General features: G+C 40.3%; 1 protein-coding gene across 1 annotated transcript in view; it reads left to right on the forward strand.

Annotated features, from left to right (window-relative positions):
• Positions 1–22488, forward strand: part of ATRX (ATRX chromatin remodeler) — a 95146-nt gene extending 72658 nt beyond the window's left edge. The window contains exons 26-35 of the mRNA XM_032227783.1: positions 4193–4343; positions 5292–5410; positions 7612–7720; positions 10096–10273; positions 11693–11887; positions 15223–15372; positions 16740–16865; positions 17535–17630; positions 18813–18941; positions 19688–22488. Coding sequence (XP_032083674.1) covers positions 4193–4343; positions 5292–5410; positions 7612–7720; positions 10096–10273; positions 11693–11887; positions 15223–15372; positions 16740–16865; positions 17535–17630; positions 18813–18941; positions 19688–19990 — 1556 coding nt within the window. The 3' untranslated portion in view covers positions 19991–22488. The remainder of the gene's footprint in view (positions 1–4192; positions 4344–5291; positions 5411–7611; positions 7721–10095; positions 10274–11692; positions 11888–15222; positions 15373–16739; positions 16866–17534; positions 17631–18812; positions 18942–19687) is intronic.
• The last annotated feature ends 715 nt before the right edge of the window (positions 22489–23203 follow it).

Below are 23203 nucleotides of genomic sequence, written 5' to 3' on the forward strand. Positions count from 1 at the left end.
GTATGCACAGAACCTTTTGCGCATGTGCAGAAGGTCCTTGATGACGTTTGGGTGGGTGGGTGGAGCCTTGCACTGCCGCCATTACCGGTTTGCCTGAACCAGTACGAACCGGCAGCATACCACTTCTGGACCAGGGGTGTCAAACCTGGACCAGGGGTGTCCAGGGGCTGGCCTGGAAATATCAAAGGACTGGCCCGTGGTGCCTCTGGTGGCTAAAACGGACTGCATGCACCCCCCTCCCCCATTTTCACCCTCCATGGCCTTCTGCAGCACTCTGCTGGCCAAAAAGGGCCCAAAAAGTGAGCTGAAAACGGTCCCCAAAACAGCCTGAAAAAGCCCCCCAAAACCTGCCTGGAAAATGGGCTGAAAAATGGGCCATGGAGGGTAAAAATGAGGAATGGGGGCTGCGCACAGAGACCCCCTCCCGGTGCCCATATTTGGCTGGCAGGGTGCTGCAGGAGGCATCTGTCCTGCCACCCACTCACCCCGGCCCACAGAGTAGAACTATAAAACTGATCCGGCCCTCTAAGAAATCCAGTTTGACACCTCTGCTGTAAATAACTCTTTACATGAATGTTTAAATACATCTTTCTAGGAAAGAATGGGGAGGCTTCACCATGCTTTAAAGAATCAAGAATGAACTGCTTGTAATATATTTGATAAGAAAATGTGGCTTCTATTATTAATTTTTTCTATATTCTAAACCGCAATAGATCCCAAAGGTAGTTTTCATTTTTTAAAAAAAATAAAAATCAAAACAGTGAATTTATAAAACATAACTTTTAATCAGCCCAATGTAATGTTTCTTAGAAGGAAGTCCCAAAATTGGGATAAATAACAGGAGAAGTAGTGGAAGTGTACTGCTACTGTTCTGAAAGCTCAGAATTTAATATCCCAAAGTTAATGTGGTGTCAGACTTAAAAGGCATGAAGATAGCGAGAGAAAAATCAGGGTAAATGACAGGAAGTGTAGTGAAAGTGCATCGTTATTTGTCAACAAGCTCAGGATTGAGGTGCCACCTGATTTTAAGGGACTGGAGGCATGAAGATTGTAAGAAACTGATTTGGACACGAGTCATTCTGGTAGCTGGGCACAAAGAAAGAACCCTTGAAGGGAGCTTGGAAACCGCAGTTGGTAAATTGCCTGCGTTGAAACAATTTCTCTTGATACGGCTTTTTGAATACAATTTTAGATAGAGAGTTGAAAGCAGCACTGTCAGTTTTCTTTGCTCGTGCTAGCAAAATGAAAATGTGACCTCCCCTCTATTTAACTTTTCTTCTCTGAAGCAGTAACTAAAGCAAAAAGATGTAAATGAGTATTTTCTTTTTCTGAGGTATATTATTGAAAGGTGATGGGTCATTTGTTTAAATGTTCCACTTCCCCAATGGATACAGCACTCAGCAAATTTGTTCTGTGTGTGGAAACACCTGTAAAATAGTACAAGGAGAAATTCCCATGGAAATAAATGCTGTGATTAATAGTAAAATTGATGTTCCAGAAGGAAGAAAGTTTGTTCTGTATTTAAAATAAATCATTCTCTATATAATACACTAATGAAATGAAGATTAAAGCCACAGACTTATTCTGTCTAAAGAATGTAAGTGACATAAATGAAGATAACATTGGAATCTAATAGAATGTTGTAAGACTGTAGACTCTCTTATGTATGCCAGTCTTCTCCAACCCTGGGTCTTCCTGTTCAGTAGTGGGATACCCTAGCCTTCACCTTTGGTTTTAGGAAAGAAAGCCATCACGACCATGCCCAGGGCCTGAAGCATGTGTAGAGCTCTTGTATACGACCCATCTAGTATTCTGTAAGCATTTTCCAGTACTAGAAATGCCATGTGGGCGCCTGAAGGACAAAAAAATACATTGGTAATTTGCCTGTATGTAGCACAATTTCTTCATACACTACAATAAGGAAAAGTATAACCTTCAGGTCTTCTCCTTTCCTTTCCTTAAATGCCTTCTTAAATGCTCCCTCATGCAAATGATATCTCTGCTCATTGGTTCTACTAGAATATTTCATTTCCTCAAAGCACTAGGAGATCTTCCAGTTTATCCAATGACCAAAAGACCCATTTGCATAGAGCATATTTGGAAAAGAAGGAAGAATGAAAAGGTCTCATTTAAAATCAGGGATCTTTGTCCATTTAACCTAATGGTAAATATATTGCACAAATGGCATACATTTATATAGAGTCTTACAAAGTAATACTTAAATATTTGCAACTCTGTGGAATTTTATATTTAATGAACAACTATACTGCAGTAAATGATATGGTGATGCTTCATGCCATTCAATGAGAAATGAAGCAAAATAAGCTTGATATATATTCAAGGTATTTCCTGGAAATGTAAATTTCGGATAATATACCATTTTGTTGAAACCCAGCTGAGCCAAGTTATATATTATATTAACTGTGGTATAAAAATTTACTATTTATAGCTATTTGATAGTCTTTAGTACCAGGATTCTAGCTAAGAACTTTTTGTTTTCATTTTCTAAACAAATGTCTTAATAATTTGGCTGCAGAATTATTTGTTTACCCTGGTTAGCTCATTAAAGTCACATTGTATCCCATTTTAATAATCATTGCATAGAGAATTTCAATCATTAAATAAGTTTAAATATGGATACATAATATGTGGTCACAGCCAATGATAGGTTTAAGCTATATAACATGAATCACAGTTGGAGTTAAAAGTATTTATAAATGCTTAAGAAATTGGAGAATTCCATAGTTTATGCTTTAAAAACCACAATAAGATTCAAGTAAACCCTTCCATCACTCAGAGAATTAGCTTTTGGTGGGGTCATTTGAAGACAACACCCCTCATCATCATAGGTACCTCAGTCGAACAGTAGGTCAAGGCTTAACTCTGAATTAGACACAAATGGCCAGACCAGATTGTCAGTCCAGAGGTCACACCGATGTAGTGAAAAGAAATACCTCCTGACCCACAGCTGACTCTAGAACACCATCTGTTGGCTGTGACCAGGGGGACCTTTGCCCAGGTTCGCCTGGTGCACCAATTGCGACCCTACCTGGATCAGGAGGCCCTTCAGACAGTCACTCACGCCCTTGTGACCTGAAGACTGGATTATTGTAATGCGCTCTACATGGGGCTGCCCTTGAAAAGTGTTCGAAGACTCCAATTAGTCCAGAATGCAGCCGCGCGAGCGATTGTGGGTGCACCAAGGTACACCCACGTTACACCTATCCTCCGCGAGCTGCACTGGCTACCTATCAGTCTCCGAATCCGCTTCAAGGTGCTGGTCGCTACCTATAAAGCCCTACATGGCATCGGACCTGGGTACCTGAGAGACCGCCTCCTGCCGATTACCTCTCTCAGACCAATTAGATCGCACAGGTTGGGTCTCCTCCGGATTCCATCTGCCAGCCAATGTCAGCTGGCAACTCCCCGGGGGAGGGCCTTCTCTGTTGCAGCTCCGGCCCTCTGGAATGAACTCCCTGTTGAGATCCGGATTCTTACTACCCTCCCGGCCTTCCGCAAAGCCACCAAGTCCTGGCTGTTCCAGCAGGCTGGGGGGAGCTGAGAAGCATCTACCTCCACAGAAATTGTGAATGTTGGTTTTGTTTTTAATATGTTGTCTTTGTCTCATTCCCCCCTTTCCCTTGTCTTTTGTGAGCCGCCCGGAGTCCTCCGGGAGTGGGCGGCATACAAGACAAATAAATAAATAAATAAATAAATAAATACATACATACATACATACATACATACATACATACATACAAACAGTGGTAAGATTACAGAGAGAAACTGCAAATATATATTTTAGCTTAGAGGTCTTCAAAACTTGGCAACTTTAAGACTTGTGGACTTCCAACTCCCAGAATTTTCCAGCCAGCATAGCTGGGAATTGAAATCCACAAGTCTTAAAATTGCCAAGTTTGGGTACCCCTGTTTTAGCTGTTTAGCTGCCCCTTCCCTGTTGAGGAAGCAATGCATTCCCCTTCTCTCCCTAAGCCTAACCAATTTCATTTTATTTATTTTGTACAATGACAATAAAGGCTATACTAAAACTCCTGGGATATAATGCTATAATACTATAATCAAAGTGAAAGTTTGGCTAAGAAACTGGTTTTATGGCTTGTTTGACTACTTGGAGAAGAGCCCATGCTTTGCCTTTTTAAGTGACATTTTCCCCCCCTTTCACTTCTCTAAGGTAAAAGTACTTCCTCCAATCCCGGCAGCCCCGCCCCTGATTGGTATAAGGATTTTGTGGTTGATGCTGATGCGGAAGTGCTGGAGCATTCAGGGAAGATGATGCTCCTCTTTGAAATCCTGCGCATGGCCGAAGAACTTGGTGATAAAGTGTAAGCGATTCTTGGTGATTAAAATATATATATATTCCATTTTTGGGTTGCAATACAGGTGTAATGACCATGATTGAGCCCAAAATTACAGTCATAAGTTGTGCCGGTTGTTCAGCATACAAAGGACCATGTGATCATGTCCAATTTTACAACTTTTTTATGATGGTCATTAAGCGAAGGGGGTGGTTGTTATTAAGCAAACCCATTGGCAGCAAGGGATAGTTTTTTTGCCAGAAACTGGAAGGCCAAAATCTAGCAAAAAATATTGAAGATCATCATCAGAAGTTGTGAATGCTCCAACACTGGAAGTTTTAAAGAAGATATTGAATAACTATTTTTTTCTGTTTTCATGTTCATGCGACCACAGGATGCGGCAAGCAGCCATAAATTTGGACTGGTTGTTGCGCGACTCAAATGCCATCATGTGACCCCAGGGGAAGTCCGTCGGAACTTGGGAGGCGGGGTTTTTTGTTGTAACTTTGAACTTTTGCTAAATGACTTGCTAAATGGCAAGTCAAAAACAATCCGTATTTGTGTACTTTCCATGCCTATATTCTTTTTTGCAGTGGAAGCAAATAAGTGCAGCTCAGGGTTAGTATGTTTTGTGGTTGGAGTCGTGAGGGTTTGGTTTTGTGTTGCAGATGTTTCATTGCTCTACTAGGTAACATGAGTGCAACAGTTAGCTTGCAATTCCTGAACTCATGAAATTCCCCTCTTAAGTGATGGAACATCTGCAGTCCAGAACCCCAAACTGGGAAAACTTCAACAATGCCATGGGTTTTCCCCTGTAAAATTGCCATCTACATTCTGCCTGCACTGATCAGCAAAACACACTTTTTAATGTCCCCTTCCATTTGTAAACAGCATTGATGTCACCAAGCACAAGACATCAGAATGCTAATTACAGGTGTGGAAACTGACAACTCTTTTGTCAATTCCCATTTTCAGCTTAGTCTTCAGCCAATCTCTAATATCCCTTGACTTGATAGAAGATTTTCTGGAGTTAGCAAACCGGGACAAAGAAGAAGAAGACGAAGAAGGGAAGAAAAAGCCAATAATATATAAAGGTAAGTAAGCAAATACCCACTCTGAGATCTGGGAATTTTCCACACCCACATTCCTTATTTTTATATATTCCCTTCATAATGCAGCATAACACAGAGCCTTGCAACCTTGTGCTTTGCCCCTTTACCTGTCTTCTGAGATTGGTTTTCCCCCCCCCCCTTTCCTATGTGGGTAAGGTTACTCTTGCTTTGTGGAAGTGCCTTCTGTGCAAGGAGACAGAGGCAGCCAGTATTCCGTGGTCCTTTGTGACTAAGGAGAGATCTGCAAGGGCAGCAACTGCTCCTGAAACCGTTCAGCCAGAAGTCTTCCTCTTTGGTGCAGACTCTGCAAATCTCACCACTGTGGTCTCAGGCTTAAAATTTAGACTTTTGATATATTTTTTTCCTGCCATCCTTGGCTTTCTGCAGCTTTTAGAATTTTGGAGAGCACTTGTGCATTTGAGTTCTTTTTGCCCAACTGTATATAGATGGATCATTTTACCTGCCTGACGAACTTATGATGAACTTTACAAACAAAAAACCCAAAACATACAGACACCAGCCAGCAGAAATGTGGAAGAGTGCCTCCCTTTGAAGTTAAAAAAAGTAGGGGGTGGGAGAGGAAAAAAATTCTCTGAGCTGGCATGTTAAATAAAAGAGCTTTATGAGCAGTGGTGTCTTCAAGGCCTTTATCTCCCAGTTGAAACCTGTTTCTCTGGCTCTTTCGCCCATCACGAGCTGGGAGAAAAGCATTGTGAGGCTCTCGCTATCTTCCTTTTTCTTCATTGATATCTTCAATTTTTCCTTCAAATATTATTTATCCTTTCATCAAGTCCATTCATTCTTTTTCGGAGGCAGAGATAAGGAATTGCCTATCCTACTGTGTTCAGAGCAGGAAGTGCTTTTTTGAAAGTCCCTCCTTGTATCCATATTCTTCACAGATCAGTAGTGATTTTCTTATTTGGGAGAAAAATGTGAGGTTTCTCTAAACCCATGGCTTAAGTCCCTGAATTCAGGAAGAATCTAATTCAGTGTCTCTCAATTTAAGATGGGTGGACTCAACTCCCAGAATTCCCCAGCCAACTGAGAAGGTTGAGAAACACTGATTGAATCTAACCATGGGATTCATTTGTCTGATTAATAGCTCTGGTTTAAATGGTTCTCCATCTTGTGGGGTGGGGAGGCCTTTTGTTTTCTTGAAAAATGATAGCATTCAAGATTCCCTGAAATAACAACACAAATCCTCTACTTCTAGGGATAGCTACGTTGTTTTATTTTCAAAGCAAAGTTGTTAAAAATAGATTTTGCCTCATCATCCATATTTTAAAGTCTTTCTTGCCACTTACAGAGACTGTAACAAGCAAGATTTTTAAAAAGTAGAGTAACTAGCTGTTATAAATATTGTCTACAGTGATTAAGCATCCAATTTTAAAATTTATTTAGAAAATATAATTTCCAGGGGACAGATCAATCAGTACAAAAACCAGAAAACAATTTCCAGGAATAAAAAATCCTAGTGATAAAATACAGTTAACAAGTATCCATCTCTCTCTCCCTCCACCCACCCATCTTTAAAGATATGTTTAGTTTATTCTGCAAAATTTATACTTAACTAGTATTTTATTTGAAATCCTTCAAAACTAAGTTGCTTAAGTTGTAATGTAAATTGTTTAAATTAAGCTTAATTGTGTCAGAATTGAAGTTGAGAACATCACATTCTGTAAGTTACATTTCAGTTCAATAATTTTAGTCTATGACAAAAATTATGTTAACCTTTACTTTATTATAAGAACGATAAAGCATGCTTTTGAGCCTTAAATAAGGACTAGTTCCTCCTCTATTTCTGTATTTCATAGGTATTTGGAGTTAAGGGGACAGAAAAAAAGCAATACTATTTTAAAGCAAGAATATAATTTTTCGCTGAGAAAACAACATACCATTTATATATTTCTTGAGTGCATGAAGCAGAAATGGATACCTGGGAAAAGTCTGCTAGATGTCTCCACTGTGTCAAATCTAATAATTAGAAGGAGTCCAGTGACATCCTTTCAGACAGATTCAGTTAAAAGTTAGAAGATTTCTTGAACTTTAATGAATTTCATTTTTAAATATTTTTTAATATACTTTGTAAGTAATATTTTAAAAAGAAATGGAAATTGTCAGATGATGATGGACCCTTGCCTACTTGCACAATACACTTAACCCCGTGCTTTTAAAACTCCTAGGTGAAGGGAAATGGTTCAGAAATATTGATTATTATCGTTTGGATGGTTCTACTACTGCTCAGTCAAGAAAAAAGTGGGCTGAAGATTTTAATGATGTAACCAATGTCAGGTAAGAATGAAAGTGTGTGGAAGGGAGCCTTGTCTGTAGGCTAGTAGCTTGTGATTTTGGGGCCAGTCTAAACAATTGCTTCTTTTTCCAATCATTGGAAAAATCACAGAAGAAATGCCATACCTATTATTATTATTAACAGAAGGTGTTAAAGCCTGTCCTTGTATACAGCCCAAATATGTTAGAATGATGCTCAATTTGACCCCTGAATCAGAGCCATATATGCTGGAATATGAAATTAGAAAACATTGTTAAAGGAAAAGCTGCAGGACTTAGCAGCAGAACTGTTTAAAATCATATAAAATTATGCTATTAAATGCTCCATGCAACTTGAAATGCATCTATGAAGAACACCACAGTGGGCAAGAGATCAGAAAGCATCAATCTATATCTCCCAAAAAAGCATTGCTAAATAATGTTTAAAACATTAACCAACCGCCTTATCTCGTGTGCCAATAAGTTAATGCTAGATTCCAACAGTCTTTGTAACAAGAACTGCCAATTATATGGTGCATGTTGGTTCAGAAGAAACAGGACATTCAGTATCATATTCCTAACATCCAGTGGATGATGGAAACAGAAAGGGAATTGCAAAGAGCTACCTATTTTTATTTTATTGATTATACAACAACTTTTGATTGTACACATCACAATAAATTGTGGGTAGCCCTTAATGTATAATATGCTTAATCTACATGCAGACTATATCAGGCTGGATTAGAAAAAAGAGGAAATGGAGTTAAAATTGCTGCCTCAGATGCTGATGATACCTCTAATGGCTGAAAGTGAGAAAGACTTAAGGAGTCACTTGTTAAAGGTGAAAGGAGAGAATGCAAGGCAGGTTTGCTGCTTAATATCATGGAACAAAACCTCCTAAGGGTACATCAAGAGACAATGCCCACCCAATATAACTGGAGAAGGAGTTGATGCAGAAACAGGCAATTTTCTTCTTGGGCTCAAATTCACAGTGTGGTGAATTTCTAAGCGAGGATTTCCCAACCTTGGCCATTTCCAGATGTGTGGACTTCCAATCCCAGAATTCTCATCAGTAGTCATTGTGGCTGTGGAATTTTGGGAATGGAAGTTCACGTAAGCAATGTTTCCAAGGTTGGGAAAACTTGCTTTAAGCGGACGTTGTTGTCTGGCTTAGAAATTTAAGATTCCTCTCCAGATGCATTATGGACTACTCTAAATGAAATTCCCATTTAGCTCAGCCAATACTTGTCTGTCCCTCCTCCACACTTGCCTTGGGGCCTGCTCTCACACCTGATGAGAAGAAAGGCATTTGCTGCTAAGCTTTCCTTTCATTCCAGAGTCATTTTCTGATAAGAGTTTGATTGTTATAGAGTTCGCCTTGCTATCTGTCCTCTTCTTTGACATGCATATTTCTAATTTCTGACCCATGTTGTATAGCATTACACATTTTCTGAATTGAATAAATAAGAACATCATCTATTTTCTACTGCAGAAAACTTTTACATAGTTTTTATTGACACTTTTGGAGTGAACTTTTTTCCCATCCAATTTTGGAATGTAAATTCTTAAGGTGAAGAAATGCAGGGCAGATCGCTAGAACTGGGAAAGACCATGCAAATGATCTGAGTGCTGTTTTGTGCTAGTGGAATTTATTATCTCCTGAATAACAGTTATAATATTTAGGTAAAACATGCCTCATATAGAAGCCCAGATTTTAGTTCATTTCATTTACATTTAAAGGTGATTGAAATTAAACAAAATGGGTAAGATTTTTTTCATTCTGCTTTCCCATCTCACTTTTCAAAAATGCAGTTTGGTAAATTGTGGGAACTGCCCAATGGTTTTTAAGAGACAGAAGATTACATACTTTTGAGATAATTGAATGTTTCTTTCTTCCTATTCTTAATATTAGGAGTGTGCTGAATGTTTTGTTTCAAAGTATTGCAAGGGTGGCATTTGGCAAAGTTCAAAACTAATGTTTTGTGTGCAAAAGTGGCTGTGCTGAGCATTTTGAAAGGATCTCCAACTGATAACAGCTGTGATGTGAGCTCAGATGTGTAAATATCCTGTTTTCATTTGGCATACAATTTTACACTGGAAAAGGAACATAATATGGAATGTCATGCTCAAAATGTTTTACACTACTTCATATTCTCTTCTCAAGATTAAATATGCCCAAATGGAATGTGTAGTTTAATTAGTACATCCATCCTATGATATAACAAGATTCTCAGAATTCTATTTTATACTGTTAAAAGCATTGTCTTTTCCTTTTTCACCAAATTTAAAGAATATTCAGTATGCTTCTCTGGTTTTTTTTTGGCAGACTATATCTTTATTTAATTTGAGTACAAAGTGGAATAAATCTTATTTTACTCTTTATTTTATATTTTTTGCAGAGGCCGCTTGTTTATTATTTCTACTAAAGCAGGATCCCTTGGGATAAACCTAGTAGCAGCAAATAGAGTCATTATTTTTGATGCTTCTTGGAACCCATCTTATGATATTCAGAGTATCTTCAGAGTGTATCGTTTTGGGCAAACTAAACCAGTATATGTGTACCGATTTTTAGCTCAGGTAAGTCAGAACAGAATCTTTTCCACATAACGGAACTCTGATTTTTCAAGTATATTTGACACCATTGATTACACAACCTCTTGTAGTTCAAATGTTTAGCATTCTACAGAACAGACCACAAAGGTGACACTTGTCTAATGTATTGTCATATTCATTAATTTCATTGTAGCTTAATTAAATTTATTTTTCAACAACATAAACTTTATTTTTAAATCTCATTCAGGTACATTTTCAAACAGTCTTAGATGCTATATATTTCTCTGTTGAATAGAATAGAAATGCTATTTGGTCATCCAAACATATCAGAAGTATAAAACTAATACAAACATACAAATAGGTAGAAAGAAAACAATAGGATATGTTCGCAATAGGTTGTCACTCCATATAGTTAACCCCAATCTGATCTAAATAATCTGTCCTCTTTGAAATGGCCTTTGTAATAAAGAGTGTGGTTCAAAAAGTAAGACAATTTCTCTTGGGTGCCCCGATAAGTTTTAGTTTTTAAATAAGAATCTAAATAAGCCTCCTGGCTGAGGAATTTTGAACATTGAAGCCCACACATCGTAAAATCGCTAAGGCTGAGAAACACAGTACACTGATAGAGAGCGTACTGAGAGAGGATGCTGGACCACAGATCCTTAGGCCTGATCTAGTGGGACACTGTCCCATTCTGAAAGATTTCAAATGATATAAAGTACAATCATGTTGTACTTTGAAAGATGGAATACTGTGACCACCCCTTGTGGAGTGGGGCTGAGGAGCTGTTCTGTAGGTTGGCAGTCCCCAACCTTCCCGGCTTTGCAGATGTGGAGAAGGCGGGGTGGGGGAGGGCATGGTCTCATGCTGCATGTGCTTGCACTCGCCTGCCCCTTCCCCTCCCTGGTTCTGAATCAGCAGTGGATTGGGGGCCTCTGCTGTGGGTGGTTTTCCTGTGGGAGGAGGAACGGAAGCCCTCAGTTGCCCGTTCTTTGCTGCAGAAGGGATTTGTATTGATTTTAGCATGTTTTCAGAGCCTGAAAAGAGGAGCATCTACAGTTTTGAAATTGTCATAAGTTCCATTTCTTGGTAGCCAAAGGATGTTTGCTAACGACATGTCAGGGAATAGATTCTAGTTTGTCAATTTGAGGGGCTGAGTTGATTCAAAGGGCAAAACCAAGGCTTCGGGTATCCTCTAGATTTTGGCTATGTGCTGTTTCAAGGTAAATTTATGCTTTTAGTTTTCTGAAAATGATAATATCATTTGCCTAATTCTTGTTAACTGCCACCATCCGTGAAATTGGCATCTTGAACTTGTAGAAACTTTCTACCCACCATTAAAAGCACACTCACCTGAAGAACAGGCTAATCATCTAATCGGAACAACTACAATATATACAACACCAATACCATGGCCAGTATTAATGTTTTTTTCTTTTAAAGGGAACCATGGAAGACAAGATCTATGATAGACAGGTAACAAAACAATCGCTGTCTTTCCGAGTGGTTGATCAGCAACAGGTTGAACGTCATTTTACCATGAATGAACTCACAGAACTTTACACCTTTGAACCAGACTTACTGGATGATCCCAGTTCAGAAAAGAAGAAGAAAAGAGACACGCCCATGTTACCCAAAGTAAGCTCCTCTATGCGGTTAGCATCTGTACTTGCAAAATATTTAAACCTTCTGTCCTTGCTGGAAAAATGAAACAAAAACAGCCAGGAGGGCTCTCTATTCTTTTAGTTCATTACTGACCACAGCCAGTTAGTTATGGTGGCCAAATTTGCAAACCCAAGAATAGTATTTTCTCTTTGTTGTCATTGAAGATCCTGCTGTCTTGGTCACTTCTGGTGACAAAGTTCTGGTTAATAACTCATCTTCCTTATATTGATGCAGAGGATTGTTTTTTTCTTTTTTTTGCTTTGTACAAAAAGTTGGCTCAAGTCGATGTGGCGCAGTGGTTAGAGTGCAGCACTGTAGGCTACTTCAGCTGACTGCTAGCTGCAGTTCAGCAGTTCAAATCTTACTGGCTCAAGGTGGACTTCATCCTTCCAAGGTGCGTAAAGTGAGAGCCCAAATTGTTGGGGGCAATATGCTGAGTCTGTAAACTGCTTAGAGGGGGCTGTAAAAGCACTATGAAGTGGTATATAAGTGCTATTGCTATGTGAAAATATAATACTGTTCTAGACTTTCACCATGCTGCTATTTATCTTTATTCTGAGAGTCTGTATTGAAAGGAGTGCTTGCTTAAGGCAGTTTAGACTGTTGTTGCTTTTTGCCCAACCTTTAGAATAATCTTTGTCAACCAGCTTATCACTGGGTTGACAAAAAGTCATTGCCTGTTTCCAGTTGCCATAAACTAATCATGCTATATGCCATCCCTCTGATCAGCCAGAGGGAACAGTTTCTTTTTGCCATTATCAGGATTGCCCACATGAAGAGGGAAACCATCTTTCCCTTGACCCTGCTTTCCTGCAGAATTTCCCCCGCTCCAAGGATGGCTGGGAATGGGAACCATTGCACTGCTCCTCGCTCCCAGCAGCCCCTTGTACAAAGGTGGGGTAATACCTATTCAGGCTTCATAAATGCTTATGTTTCAGTCCTAATTTTTTTTTAGAGAAAAAATTTAAAAGTAAAGATAATGGCATGAGATGCATAGGAATACAGACAGTCCTCAACTTAGGATCACAACTGAGCCCAAAATTGCTAAGTGAGACAGTTAAGTGAGTTTTGCCCCATTTTATGACTTTTCTTGTCACAGTTGTTAAGTGAATTACCTCATTTGTTAAGTTGGGAACATGGTTGTTAAGTGAATCTGGCTTCCCCATTGATTTTGCTTGTCTGAAAGTTGCAAAAGGTGATCTCATGACCCCGGGGCACTGCAACCGTGTCAATTGCCAAGCGTCTGAATGTTGACTGTGACCATGGGGATGTTGCAACGGTTGTATGCATCTCTGTGCATAGGAAACCTCTGAAAAGAAAAAGCAACTACCAAAAAACTATCAGCTGTTGTGTCCTAATTTGATTTTTACAAAGCCTCACTTATTACTGTAGAAACATTCATTCTTTGTGGCTTTTCTAGACAATTGGTATCCATTTTCAATTTTGGGGGGGCATAATATTATTAGAAAGATTATTTTAGGAGACAGTTTATATGATCATATAATAGTCAGTTCCTGATATCTCTGTTTAGCTGTGTTTTGTTCAAAATTGTTTTCGAAATAGATCTTCACATCTCCAACTAGAAATATATACTTTTAACTGAATGAGAGTACTGGACAAAGATTTCATGGAAGTAGAAATTTTACCTTTCTGCCTATTCTGTATACTGAATAGAAATCACATTTCAGACAAAGCAGTACAGAGCTACCAGTTAACTATAATCTAAACCACATTTTGATGACTACATTGGCATGATGTGCATGGATTAAATTGCACTGTGCTCAACAGTATTGTTTCCATAGGAACTAATGTACATGTGTATCTTAAGAATTCTGCAGTCAGTTAAATTTTGTTGTACAAAGTATGAACAAGATCTTACTACGTATGTTAACTAAGCTTTTGGATCTGGCTGTTTTTTCAGTTGGCGTATTCTCAAATTTGGTTTACTAGTTGTCTCCCCCTCTTAGATATCCCAGTTTACCTCCTTATATTGCCTTCACCCTCCAGGTGTATTGGTCCAGAATGCAACCTCCACAATTCATAACCAGCATGGGCAGTTTTTAAAAATATTTATTGATGGATTTGACTTGTATCCCACCTTATTTTATGTGTTTCTGGAAAATCTTGGGGCCTGTTAGGTTGTGGGAAGATGGCTTTCTACCTTTATTCCAAAGATTTCTGTAAATGCTTGTGCTACGCACAAAAAGGTGTCAGGCAATATATAGTTTCAGTTTTATATACAGTATTTTTTGCACACAAAACGCTTCAGAACATAAGATACACCTAGTTTTTCGGGAGGAAAATAAGAAAAAAGATCTGCTTCTGCTTCCCAGCATCCAGCGATGTTCATCTGGCTAGCATCCTTGCAGCAAACAGCCTGATCAGCTTCAGCAAACAGCCAGGGAATGCTGGAGATTTTGCTGCTGAGCAGCTGATTGGCGGTTGGATCGGCCTCCTGGAATACCACCGATCAGCTGTTCTAGTTGGCTGGGATTACCGCCAATCACCAATGCTGACAATCGCCATCACTGCCATTTGTCATTGCTGGTGATAGCAGGCAAAGGGCAGTAGCAGTGACAGGCGGCGGTGATGAATGCCGCCGCCACAATATTTGCTCTATAAGATGCACAGACATTTCCACCCAGGGTTTTTTTTTTTGGTGTGGGGAGTGTGTCTTGTAGTGCGAAAAATGCGATAACTTTGGATCTGTTACCTGTTTTCTGTCTCTCTGTGTTAGTGTTTCTGGGCTTGTGTTTGAGATTCTTTAGAATTCTTTAGAAACTTTTTTTTAATTTGCTGCTCATACCTCACTTCACAAGTTAGAATATTTTACACACACATACACAAACGTAAACATACAACTATTCACTGTTATCTTTGAAACACTGAGGTACTTGGAACTGAACATTGATGAGAAATCCAAAGTCACTCTGGGAGCCATATTGCTGTGGGGACTTTCACCCTGATTTCTTATTGAAGATTGAATAAGTGAGAAAATATAGAATTTTAAGGAGCAAAAGTACTTACTACTTCGACATTTTAAAAAGTATTTCTACATGTAAAATGCTGTGGGTTCATTTTTGGAAGTGCAAATGGCACAGTTTATTCAGCCTCAGAACTACATAATCATCAATTCTGGTTTGAAATCATTTTTGCAAACAGGATTGAATGACCTATTAAATTTAAAACATTTGTCAGTTATTACTATACCCGCTTCTAGAACTTTGCTAAGGCAAACGACTTTTCTTTTTAACTGTAACAACTGTGGCACACAAGGCACACAACTATGTTCTACTGTTTTCTACCAGGACACAATTCTAGCTGAATTGTTACAGATTCAGAAAGAACATATAGTGGGTTATCATGAGCATGATTCCCTTCTGGACCACAAAGAGGAAGAAGAATTGACTGAAGAAGAAAGGAAGGCAGCTTGGGCTGAATATGAAGCTGAAAAGAAGGTAGGTTGAATTAAACCATTACAAAAATACTAGGCAGTATACTTCAAAACAACCAAGCCTGTATTCTACATCAGAGATAGGAACCTCTAAGACCTGTCTAAAAAATGGCTTAGGACAGCATCTCCCCCTCATCATGAAAATTTGTGAGCATTGCAGTTCTACAACTTCTTGAAAGCCATAGATCCTTGTCTGTTCAGTTGTCTAAAGAGAGAAGCATTACTTCTAGCATGAATAGTCATCTACTGTAGGATCTCAAGACCAACTCAAGTCATTTATTCTGTTTTCACAGGCAAAAAATAAAATTAAAGCATTTTTCTCATAGTCTATAAGATGTCTACAATCCCCCCCCCCCCCCTTTTCCAAAAGAGATTGGGAAACATTTGTTTGAAATGGTCTCCTGCTTGAGATCATTTCTAGGTTAGAGATTCAGGCTAGAATGTCTGCAGGATCCCTTCCAACTTGGTTATTCTGTTCTTCTGAGATGGGCCTGGGTTGGGAGGGATTCTGGCATTCCAGAGGACAGCCTTGCTTTCCCCCTCCCTTCCAGCTGTTAAGATAAGGACCTTCCGCTGCATTCCTGTGTTGCAGCAGGTTCTGGTCTCTTCTATTCATCCGACTGTTCTGGGGATCCCAGAATCCCCTCAGTTTTGGTTTGGATCTCAGGAACCCCCCTTTAGCTATTCAGCTGTGGACAACTGCACTCCTGGACTTGAGCGTAGGTCTTTTTAGGCCATTCGAGTTTCCTCATTTCAGTTGCAAATACTTCTACAGGTTGGAATTGGGCCCTGGACAGACTTTCCTATATTTTATTAATTCATGCTGTTTTGTTGGCTTCTTTCTCAGTGCTTTGATGCTGTTAGGTATCATTGCAGAACATCAGTGCCAGCTTATAGTTGCAATGGAAGCTTCAGGAAGTGGCCTTTAAAAACTGCAGGGTGATGTTTAAGCCAACTATATATTTTGTGTCCTTTGTTTTGTTTTGATTCTATTAGCATTTTTGTTTTGCAAATTAGGGTAGAGATCTGTTTGGTGTATAATTCCTCCAGATCAAGAGGAACAGTGTTTTTCTTCGTTTATGATGATCTAGGAGTTCCTTTGAGCTGGAGAAATCGGTTCTCTTTATTAATGAAATGTTGCTTATACTTTTTTAAAACTTCCAAAGCTTGGATAATCCATGCTAACTATATACCACTTTCATCAGCTGAATTTAGGCTAGGCACACATATTTTCTGGCAAAATAAAATTACCAAATTCCACTTTCTTGTGCCAGTCCCTATTATCACTTTGACAGTTAAACTGTACTTATTATTTCTCAGTAGCCAAACTTTCAGCGTGAATAGTCAAAAGTGCCATTATGGTTTTTTTAGGGTCTGACAATGCGCATCAACATGCCAGCGGGGCAAAACATGTTCCAGCCCAATTTCACAACTCAGTCTCCGTATATGCCTTTCAACTTGGCGGCCTTGTCTACGATGAGCAACCAGCAATTGGAGGTAGGTGGCAAGATCAGAGGCTGTATCGGATCTGTTTGTTTGCCTGGTACTTGTTAGAGTTACATTCTGCCTTTCATTTTGGAGTTCAAGGTGGCCTAGATAGTCCTCTTTCCTCCCATTTCCCCCCACAACAATCTTGTGAGGGGAGATGCTCTCATCACCAAGTTTCTACAATTTGGCAATGAGCATTTTTTTTTATTTGACCCTTGATGGAATGTAGATAACAGCATTTTTTAAATAATTCCACAGCTCATATCTTTTGTTCAGTCTTAACTGTTGTTTCACACCGAAAGTGTTACACTTTTGTACAGTGTGGATTTCTGAGTTGCACTATTAAAGAACAAATCACGAGCACTTAATTGCTTTCAGAAAAATTAGTCTGAATATAAAAACTGCTGATTCCATGTGGATTGCTAAGTAAGGCAAAGCTGCTCCTAGGTGAAAATGTTTATGTTTTTACATCTGTCTCCAGGATGAGTAAATTGCTTTTCTGTCTAGAGCCCCATGGCATGACTTGAAATGGGATCCTTTGTTTGCATGATTTAGACGTATAAATGCATATGTACACATGCATATAGGCAGTATGTGATACAAAAATTCATTATCTTTGAGAATACCTCAGTTTCTGACTGTTCAACCAGTTTTGATGACTTCCAAAATTCGTTCCAGGACCTCATTAATCAAGGCAGAGAAAAAGTTGCGGAAGCAACGAACAATGTTACTGGAGCAAGAATTCAACCCATTGAAGACATTATTTCCTCTATAGTAAGTGTGGTAAAAATGTGATTGTCCATTTTTTGTTCTGAAATTGTATACTTCTTTCAAATTTTCATGACATGTTCAAACTTTTGGTGATAAATTGCTACTTCTTTTGTCCGGTTTTATATTTGAAACTGATTTTTTTTAAACAGGTCTTTTAAAAATCAGGCATTTTTTCCCCAGTGTAATGTTATATAAAAACACAGGGTAAAAATCTAATGAGGAGAAGGAGTTGTTTATACAGTGGGAAAGATTTAAATTTTGGCCCTGAGATCAATTGACAACTGTTTGGAGTTGTCCAGATTAGATCATTGTTAATGAGTGTAGACTGTTAGACTGTTATTCAACAGTGTCACTGATTCTCATTAATAACGACCAACCAGTTTATTTGGAATCTCCAGAATAAAGTCTGTGCTCAGATACATTCAACTGGGAGTTGCATCAATGATGAAAGCAGATGTGAAGATATAATTTCTCCTGTGGTGCTGGAGCTCCTGGCCAGATGATGCTCTGTTTGTGTGTGATCTCTTTGTGGATGGCATCAGGCTCTCTTTGTCAAGTGTGTGGAAGGAAGACTCCTCTGGACATGTCTGGCTATGTAGAAGAGCAGGGGACAGTCAATGCGTGTTTCCTCAGTGAGCCTTCAAGCCCAGCCTGAGCTAATTTCAGTAGCGCTGGCCCTTTTGCAACTGGCTCTGCCTTACTCTGCTCCCCACTCATGGCCACTCCTGTTCAAGGGGGTGGGGGGAACACAAGGCCTCTGGGGGAAGCAGCTGTCTGACTCTGCAACAATACTGGGCGGGAAGGGCCTACGGCCTGGCAGGGCGAGGGGAATTCCTGCACAGAGTGATGCCACAGAGAGCCTGCTGCTTCTGTGCTTCCTTGCCAAATCCCTGGAGAGGCCAGGACTTCCCCACCGGTCTTGCCTGCAGTCAGAATTGGCAACAGCTCTGGTTCTTCTCTGTAGTTTCACTGCTGACCCCAGGTTGCTTCTGCCGGAGAGACTCCCTGGTATTTGGGTGGGGAAAGTGTTAGGAGCTGCAGCTTCTCCAAACCAGACTTGCTTTTCTTTGAGGAGGAGGAACAGCTGGCATTTGTGGCAGCCCATCGGCCTTTTTGTGGAGGGAGGGAGGGAGAGAGAGAGGGCTGCCCTCCCCTGAAAGCCCCTGTGATGCTTTTCTCTTGCAGTGGAAGGAGAATCTGACCCTGACAGAGACGCAGGTCCAGGCTTTGGCTCTGAACCGTCAGGCAGGTCAAGAGCTGGACGTGAAGCGCCGGGAGGCTATTTATAACGATGTCTTGACCAAGCAGCAAATGGTGAGGAAACTCCCCCAAGTCTTTGTGGTTTATGCAGGGATGTGAAAAGTGACTTATTTGTAGGGATCTTGTAGTATCCGTCCCCAAGTTGTATCCCAGTTGATTTGGAAGCACCCAGGCAACGTTTGGATGGCAGAACTAAGAGGTAAGATCTCTAGTCTGGCAGAGTGCCCAAAATGTGAAACCCTTCAGTGGCTTAAGGGTTAGAGGAAGAAACTTCTTGTCCTAGTTGATTTAGATCAGGGGTGTCAAACTCGATTTCATTGATGGCTGCCTCAGGGTTGTGTTTGACCTCAGGGGGTCAGGGTGGTTGTGGCCAGAGTGGCTGTGGCCTGCTTGATGTCCCTCATGTCGGGGGGCTTGTGGTGGCCCAAGCACTCTGCCAGTGAAAATGGGCTCCCTGTGTTTGCTGGCAGAGGGTTGCAGGAGGCCGTTGCAGCCAGCAAAGGAGCTTGGGAGCCAGTTTTTGCTGGCAAAGCACTCGGGCAGGCCATGCCCTCTCTAGCCAAACCCACCCCGGCCCCCTGTGATCAAACACAATCTGAGGCATTAAAAGTGGTGGCGAGAAGTTTGTACTTTCAAACGTGGAAGCTTCTGTTCATGCAGCTTTACGCTTAAATAGAATGAGCTCATCTGATGGTGGTTCCTGGCTGGTGGGAGGAGCGGGGGGCACACTTGGCCAGGATGCCCCGGCCGAAAGAGAAAGTGCGTCCCGGCCTTCTAACAGCCGCCCTTCCCCCCCACAGCTCATCAGCTGCGTCCAGAGGATCCTGATGAACCGGCGGCTGCAACAGCAATTCAGCCAGCAGCAACTCCCGCAGCAGCTCCCGCAGCAGCACCCACAGCTCTCCTACCAGCAGGCAGCCATGAGCCACTTGATGGGCAAGCCCCTCCCGGGCTTGATAATGAACCCCTCCAACTTCCAGCAGATCGATCTCCGAGGAATGTACCAGTCTGCCGCTGGGGCCCTGCACCCCCCGCCCCTGCAGCGAGCGCCTCCCCCGATGAGTGGCAAAAACCCAGGACCCTCCCAAGGGAAAACGATGTGATTTTGCACTAGCCGCTTGAAGGATTGGTAAAATCAGAGAGAGAGAGAGAGAGAGAACTTTTTTTTATTTTTTTAGGAATCAATGGCTTAACAGAACTCAACTGTATAAATAGTTCCCCTCCCCTTACTCACACCTTCTATTTTATTATCCCCCTCTTGTTTTGATACGATGTGCTCTCCTGTCCCAATCTTTGTCCGTGACATTGGCTAGAATCTCCTTACATGTGTCGAGTAGGGGAGATGCTGAGTTGTTTTCAGTGAAAACAGTCTCTTCCGTAACACGAAGGGGCTTTGCAGGCTTTGTCTCCCAACTGCCATGCTTGCTGTTCATAGCCATAAAAACAGCTGTCGGAGGAAAAAAGCCCCGAGAACCTCACCCAGATCTGTATATTTCAGTCCTCGCACCTCCATGTACACAGCTGAGTTCTTGATTAAAGTTGATTCCTCAAATGATGGGACTCTTTTGTACTTCTTCCCACACGGCACACAAGACTGACCCAGAAGCCTGTTCTATTCTCTACCATTCGTGATGGAAAAATAAAGCATAGAAACTGAAGATGATCGAGAGACAGTGCAATATTTTTTAAAAACTACCGCTCTCAAATGTCTGAATTACAGTTTTCTGGAAACTGTCTGCAGCCTTAAGTTACGGCCTGAGAAAAGTCGTCTCTAGCCTTCTGCCATTTCTGTTTCCTCTTTGGGGTCGGTGGGAGAACATCCAATTACCTTTTTGTCCTTCATCAATGTATTTTCATCTTGCACTGATTCGGATGCAAAGCACATTTCTGTCGACGCCTTTATCCTGGTGCTGGTGCCTCGTCCTGTTGCCGGCAGTAGGATGAGCGAGGAAGCGTGCTGAATTCCCAGGACTCCAGTGGAGCTTAAAGCAGGGCGGCAGCCCTTGGGAAGGAGCCCAGCTCCAGTTTGGATTGTGAACTTATGGAGCCATTGCTCTCTGAACATGAAGGAAGGGGCTTTCACAATCTGCAGCACTGCCAGAGTTGTCAAACAATTCCTCCTTTTATAGATACGTATCTCTGGTTATCTCACATTTCTTTTCTGGTTTTCATTCTTTTAAGAATATGAAGGTGAGGGAGGAAAAAACACACTCTAGGTTCCTTTTTTAATTTCAGACCTACTGGGGGGAAAAGAATGTCTGATTAATTACACCACAAACAGCTACTTTTCAGCATAAAAATGGAATTCTCATCCATTTTCTGTATTGACAACATAAAGCTTTTTTCATGCATTAATTCATCTGAGTTTTTCAAACAGAAGAACTTTTGGAATGCAGGCATGATAATAAAATGACAGGTGTGTTTGTGCTACTGGAGTCAGAAGAAGAAAATGTACAGATGGAAGAATTGACTGCAGACCATGAAAAGTGAGAACTGCTAATATTTTTGGAAGTCTAAATGTTTGGCTTTCTGTATGATTCTTGAGGAACAAATGCCTTTTTCTTCTCTTACCTGAATCTTACAATCTGGACAGCATGGATTTTGGAGAACATTTTTATTTTTAACTAGATACTTTTTGATTGGCGATTGGAACATCTATTTCACAGGAAAAAATAATTGTGAGTTAATTTTAGTTTTCTTTTCCACAGTGAGGTAGTGGGGCAAATCTTCAGCCTAACTTCATTCAGTGGAGTTGATTTATTACATTACTTTAAATTGGTAAGAAAGAAAACACTCTGAAATTTGTGCTTACTTCAGAAGAAACAAAATACAGACTTTCTGAACGATTGTTTGAAATCAAATATACCTGTCCAGAACATTCCTACATTTTCTGAGCTGGGAATTTCTAGAGACTTAATGTGAAATTTAGGCAACATTTTAAAATCCCATTATTTTTCCCACAAGAAGATGATATCTGATGTGGATGAGGATGTCTTGGAGACTTGGACCACTTACATATTTCTCACAACATTATAGCTGCATAATAATGTGCTTTTGAGTATAACATCAAGCTTTAATCAATATTTAAAGACGGTAAACAAAAACTCATTTTTATATTTGTTTTAGATGTTTTCTCTAGTTGAAATGGCTTATATAAGATGATGAATAAAATGTTGCTTGTAATACAGTTTTGCCTGCTAAATTCTCCACATTTTGTAACCTGTTTATTCCTTTGGATGTAAAGCGTTTTTGCTTAGTATTGTGATCCTGTACATGTTTTTGTCCCAGTTGTATAGTAATGTTTCAGTTCCTTGACCAGCTTTGGCTGCTGAATCATACAGCTGTGAAAACTTGGCCTTCATTTCTGTTTAGATGGCTTTTTTCAGTTATGTATTAAATATCATAAAAGTACTGTAGAAAAGATGTCACTTCTTCCTATAAGGCTGTTTTGTAAAATATATATTATGGACTGGAAATTGTTTTTAAAGAAAAGCATTCAAGTAAGACAGTATGCTATCTGTGTTTTCACCATTCAAAGTGCTGTTTGGTAGTTGAAACTTAAAATATTTAATATCTCATTTAATAAAGTGACCAAAATACATCCATGTTCATTGTACTGCTTTGGTCCTGATGCTGCTCTGTCTGGCACAACAAATAGGAACCTCTTCTTGAATCAGGAACCACACACCCCAAATCCCCCTGCTTCAGTAGTGACCCAGCAAGATGTCTTCGGCAGTCCCACAAAGGCTTCTCAGGCACAGCAGCATCCCTTTCACACTTGTGCCCCATTTTGGCCCCAGATGCTCATAAACTCAAAACACTGCTTAGGATCTTAAACATTCTTGCTTAAATTAATACTGGTAAATATGGCCCCAAATATTGTCAGTTTTAGCTACAGATTAAGAGCCATTCTATTCACACAATCAGGATACTTTAAAAAATAAAATAATGCAAGCATAATTTAGGTCAGAACTCTGAACAAGAATTACGATATTGTAAAGCTCAGTTTTGCCCTTGATTTTCCCTGCCTTGAAAACCTAGAAGCTGTCCCCTAAACAGGTGCAGTGGGCTCAATATTTCAATCGCTTTAAGTTCACGCTCCGATACCTACCAGGGGGGAAGAACTTTTTGGTAGGTGCTCTCTCCCATGCTACAATACGAAGGTGCCTGGAAGTCATCAACTCCATCATCCCATTCAACCAGTTTGTGGCGCCGGTAGTTACGAGGCAGCAGACAGCACCTCTCCTACACCCAACCCCAGACCTGGTTCAATTGCTGCCACCCTGAGATGTTGGCAAGTACAATCAATCGATGAT

Source organism: Thamnophis elegans, chromosome 12 (assembly GCF_009769535.1).
Source record: "Thamnophis elegans isolate rThaEle1 chromosome 12, rThaEle1.pri, whole genome shotgun sequence".
Taxonomy (NCBI): Eukaryota; Metazoa; Chordata; class Lepidosauria; order Squamata; family Colubridae; genus Thamnophis; species Thamnophis elegans.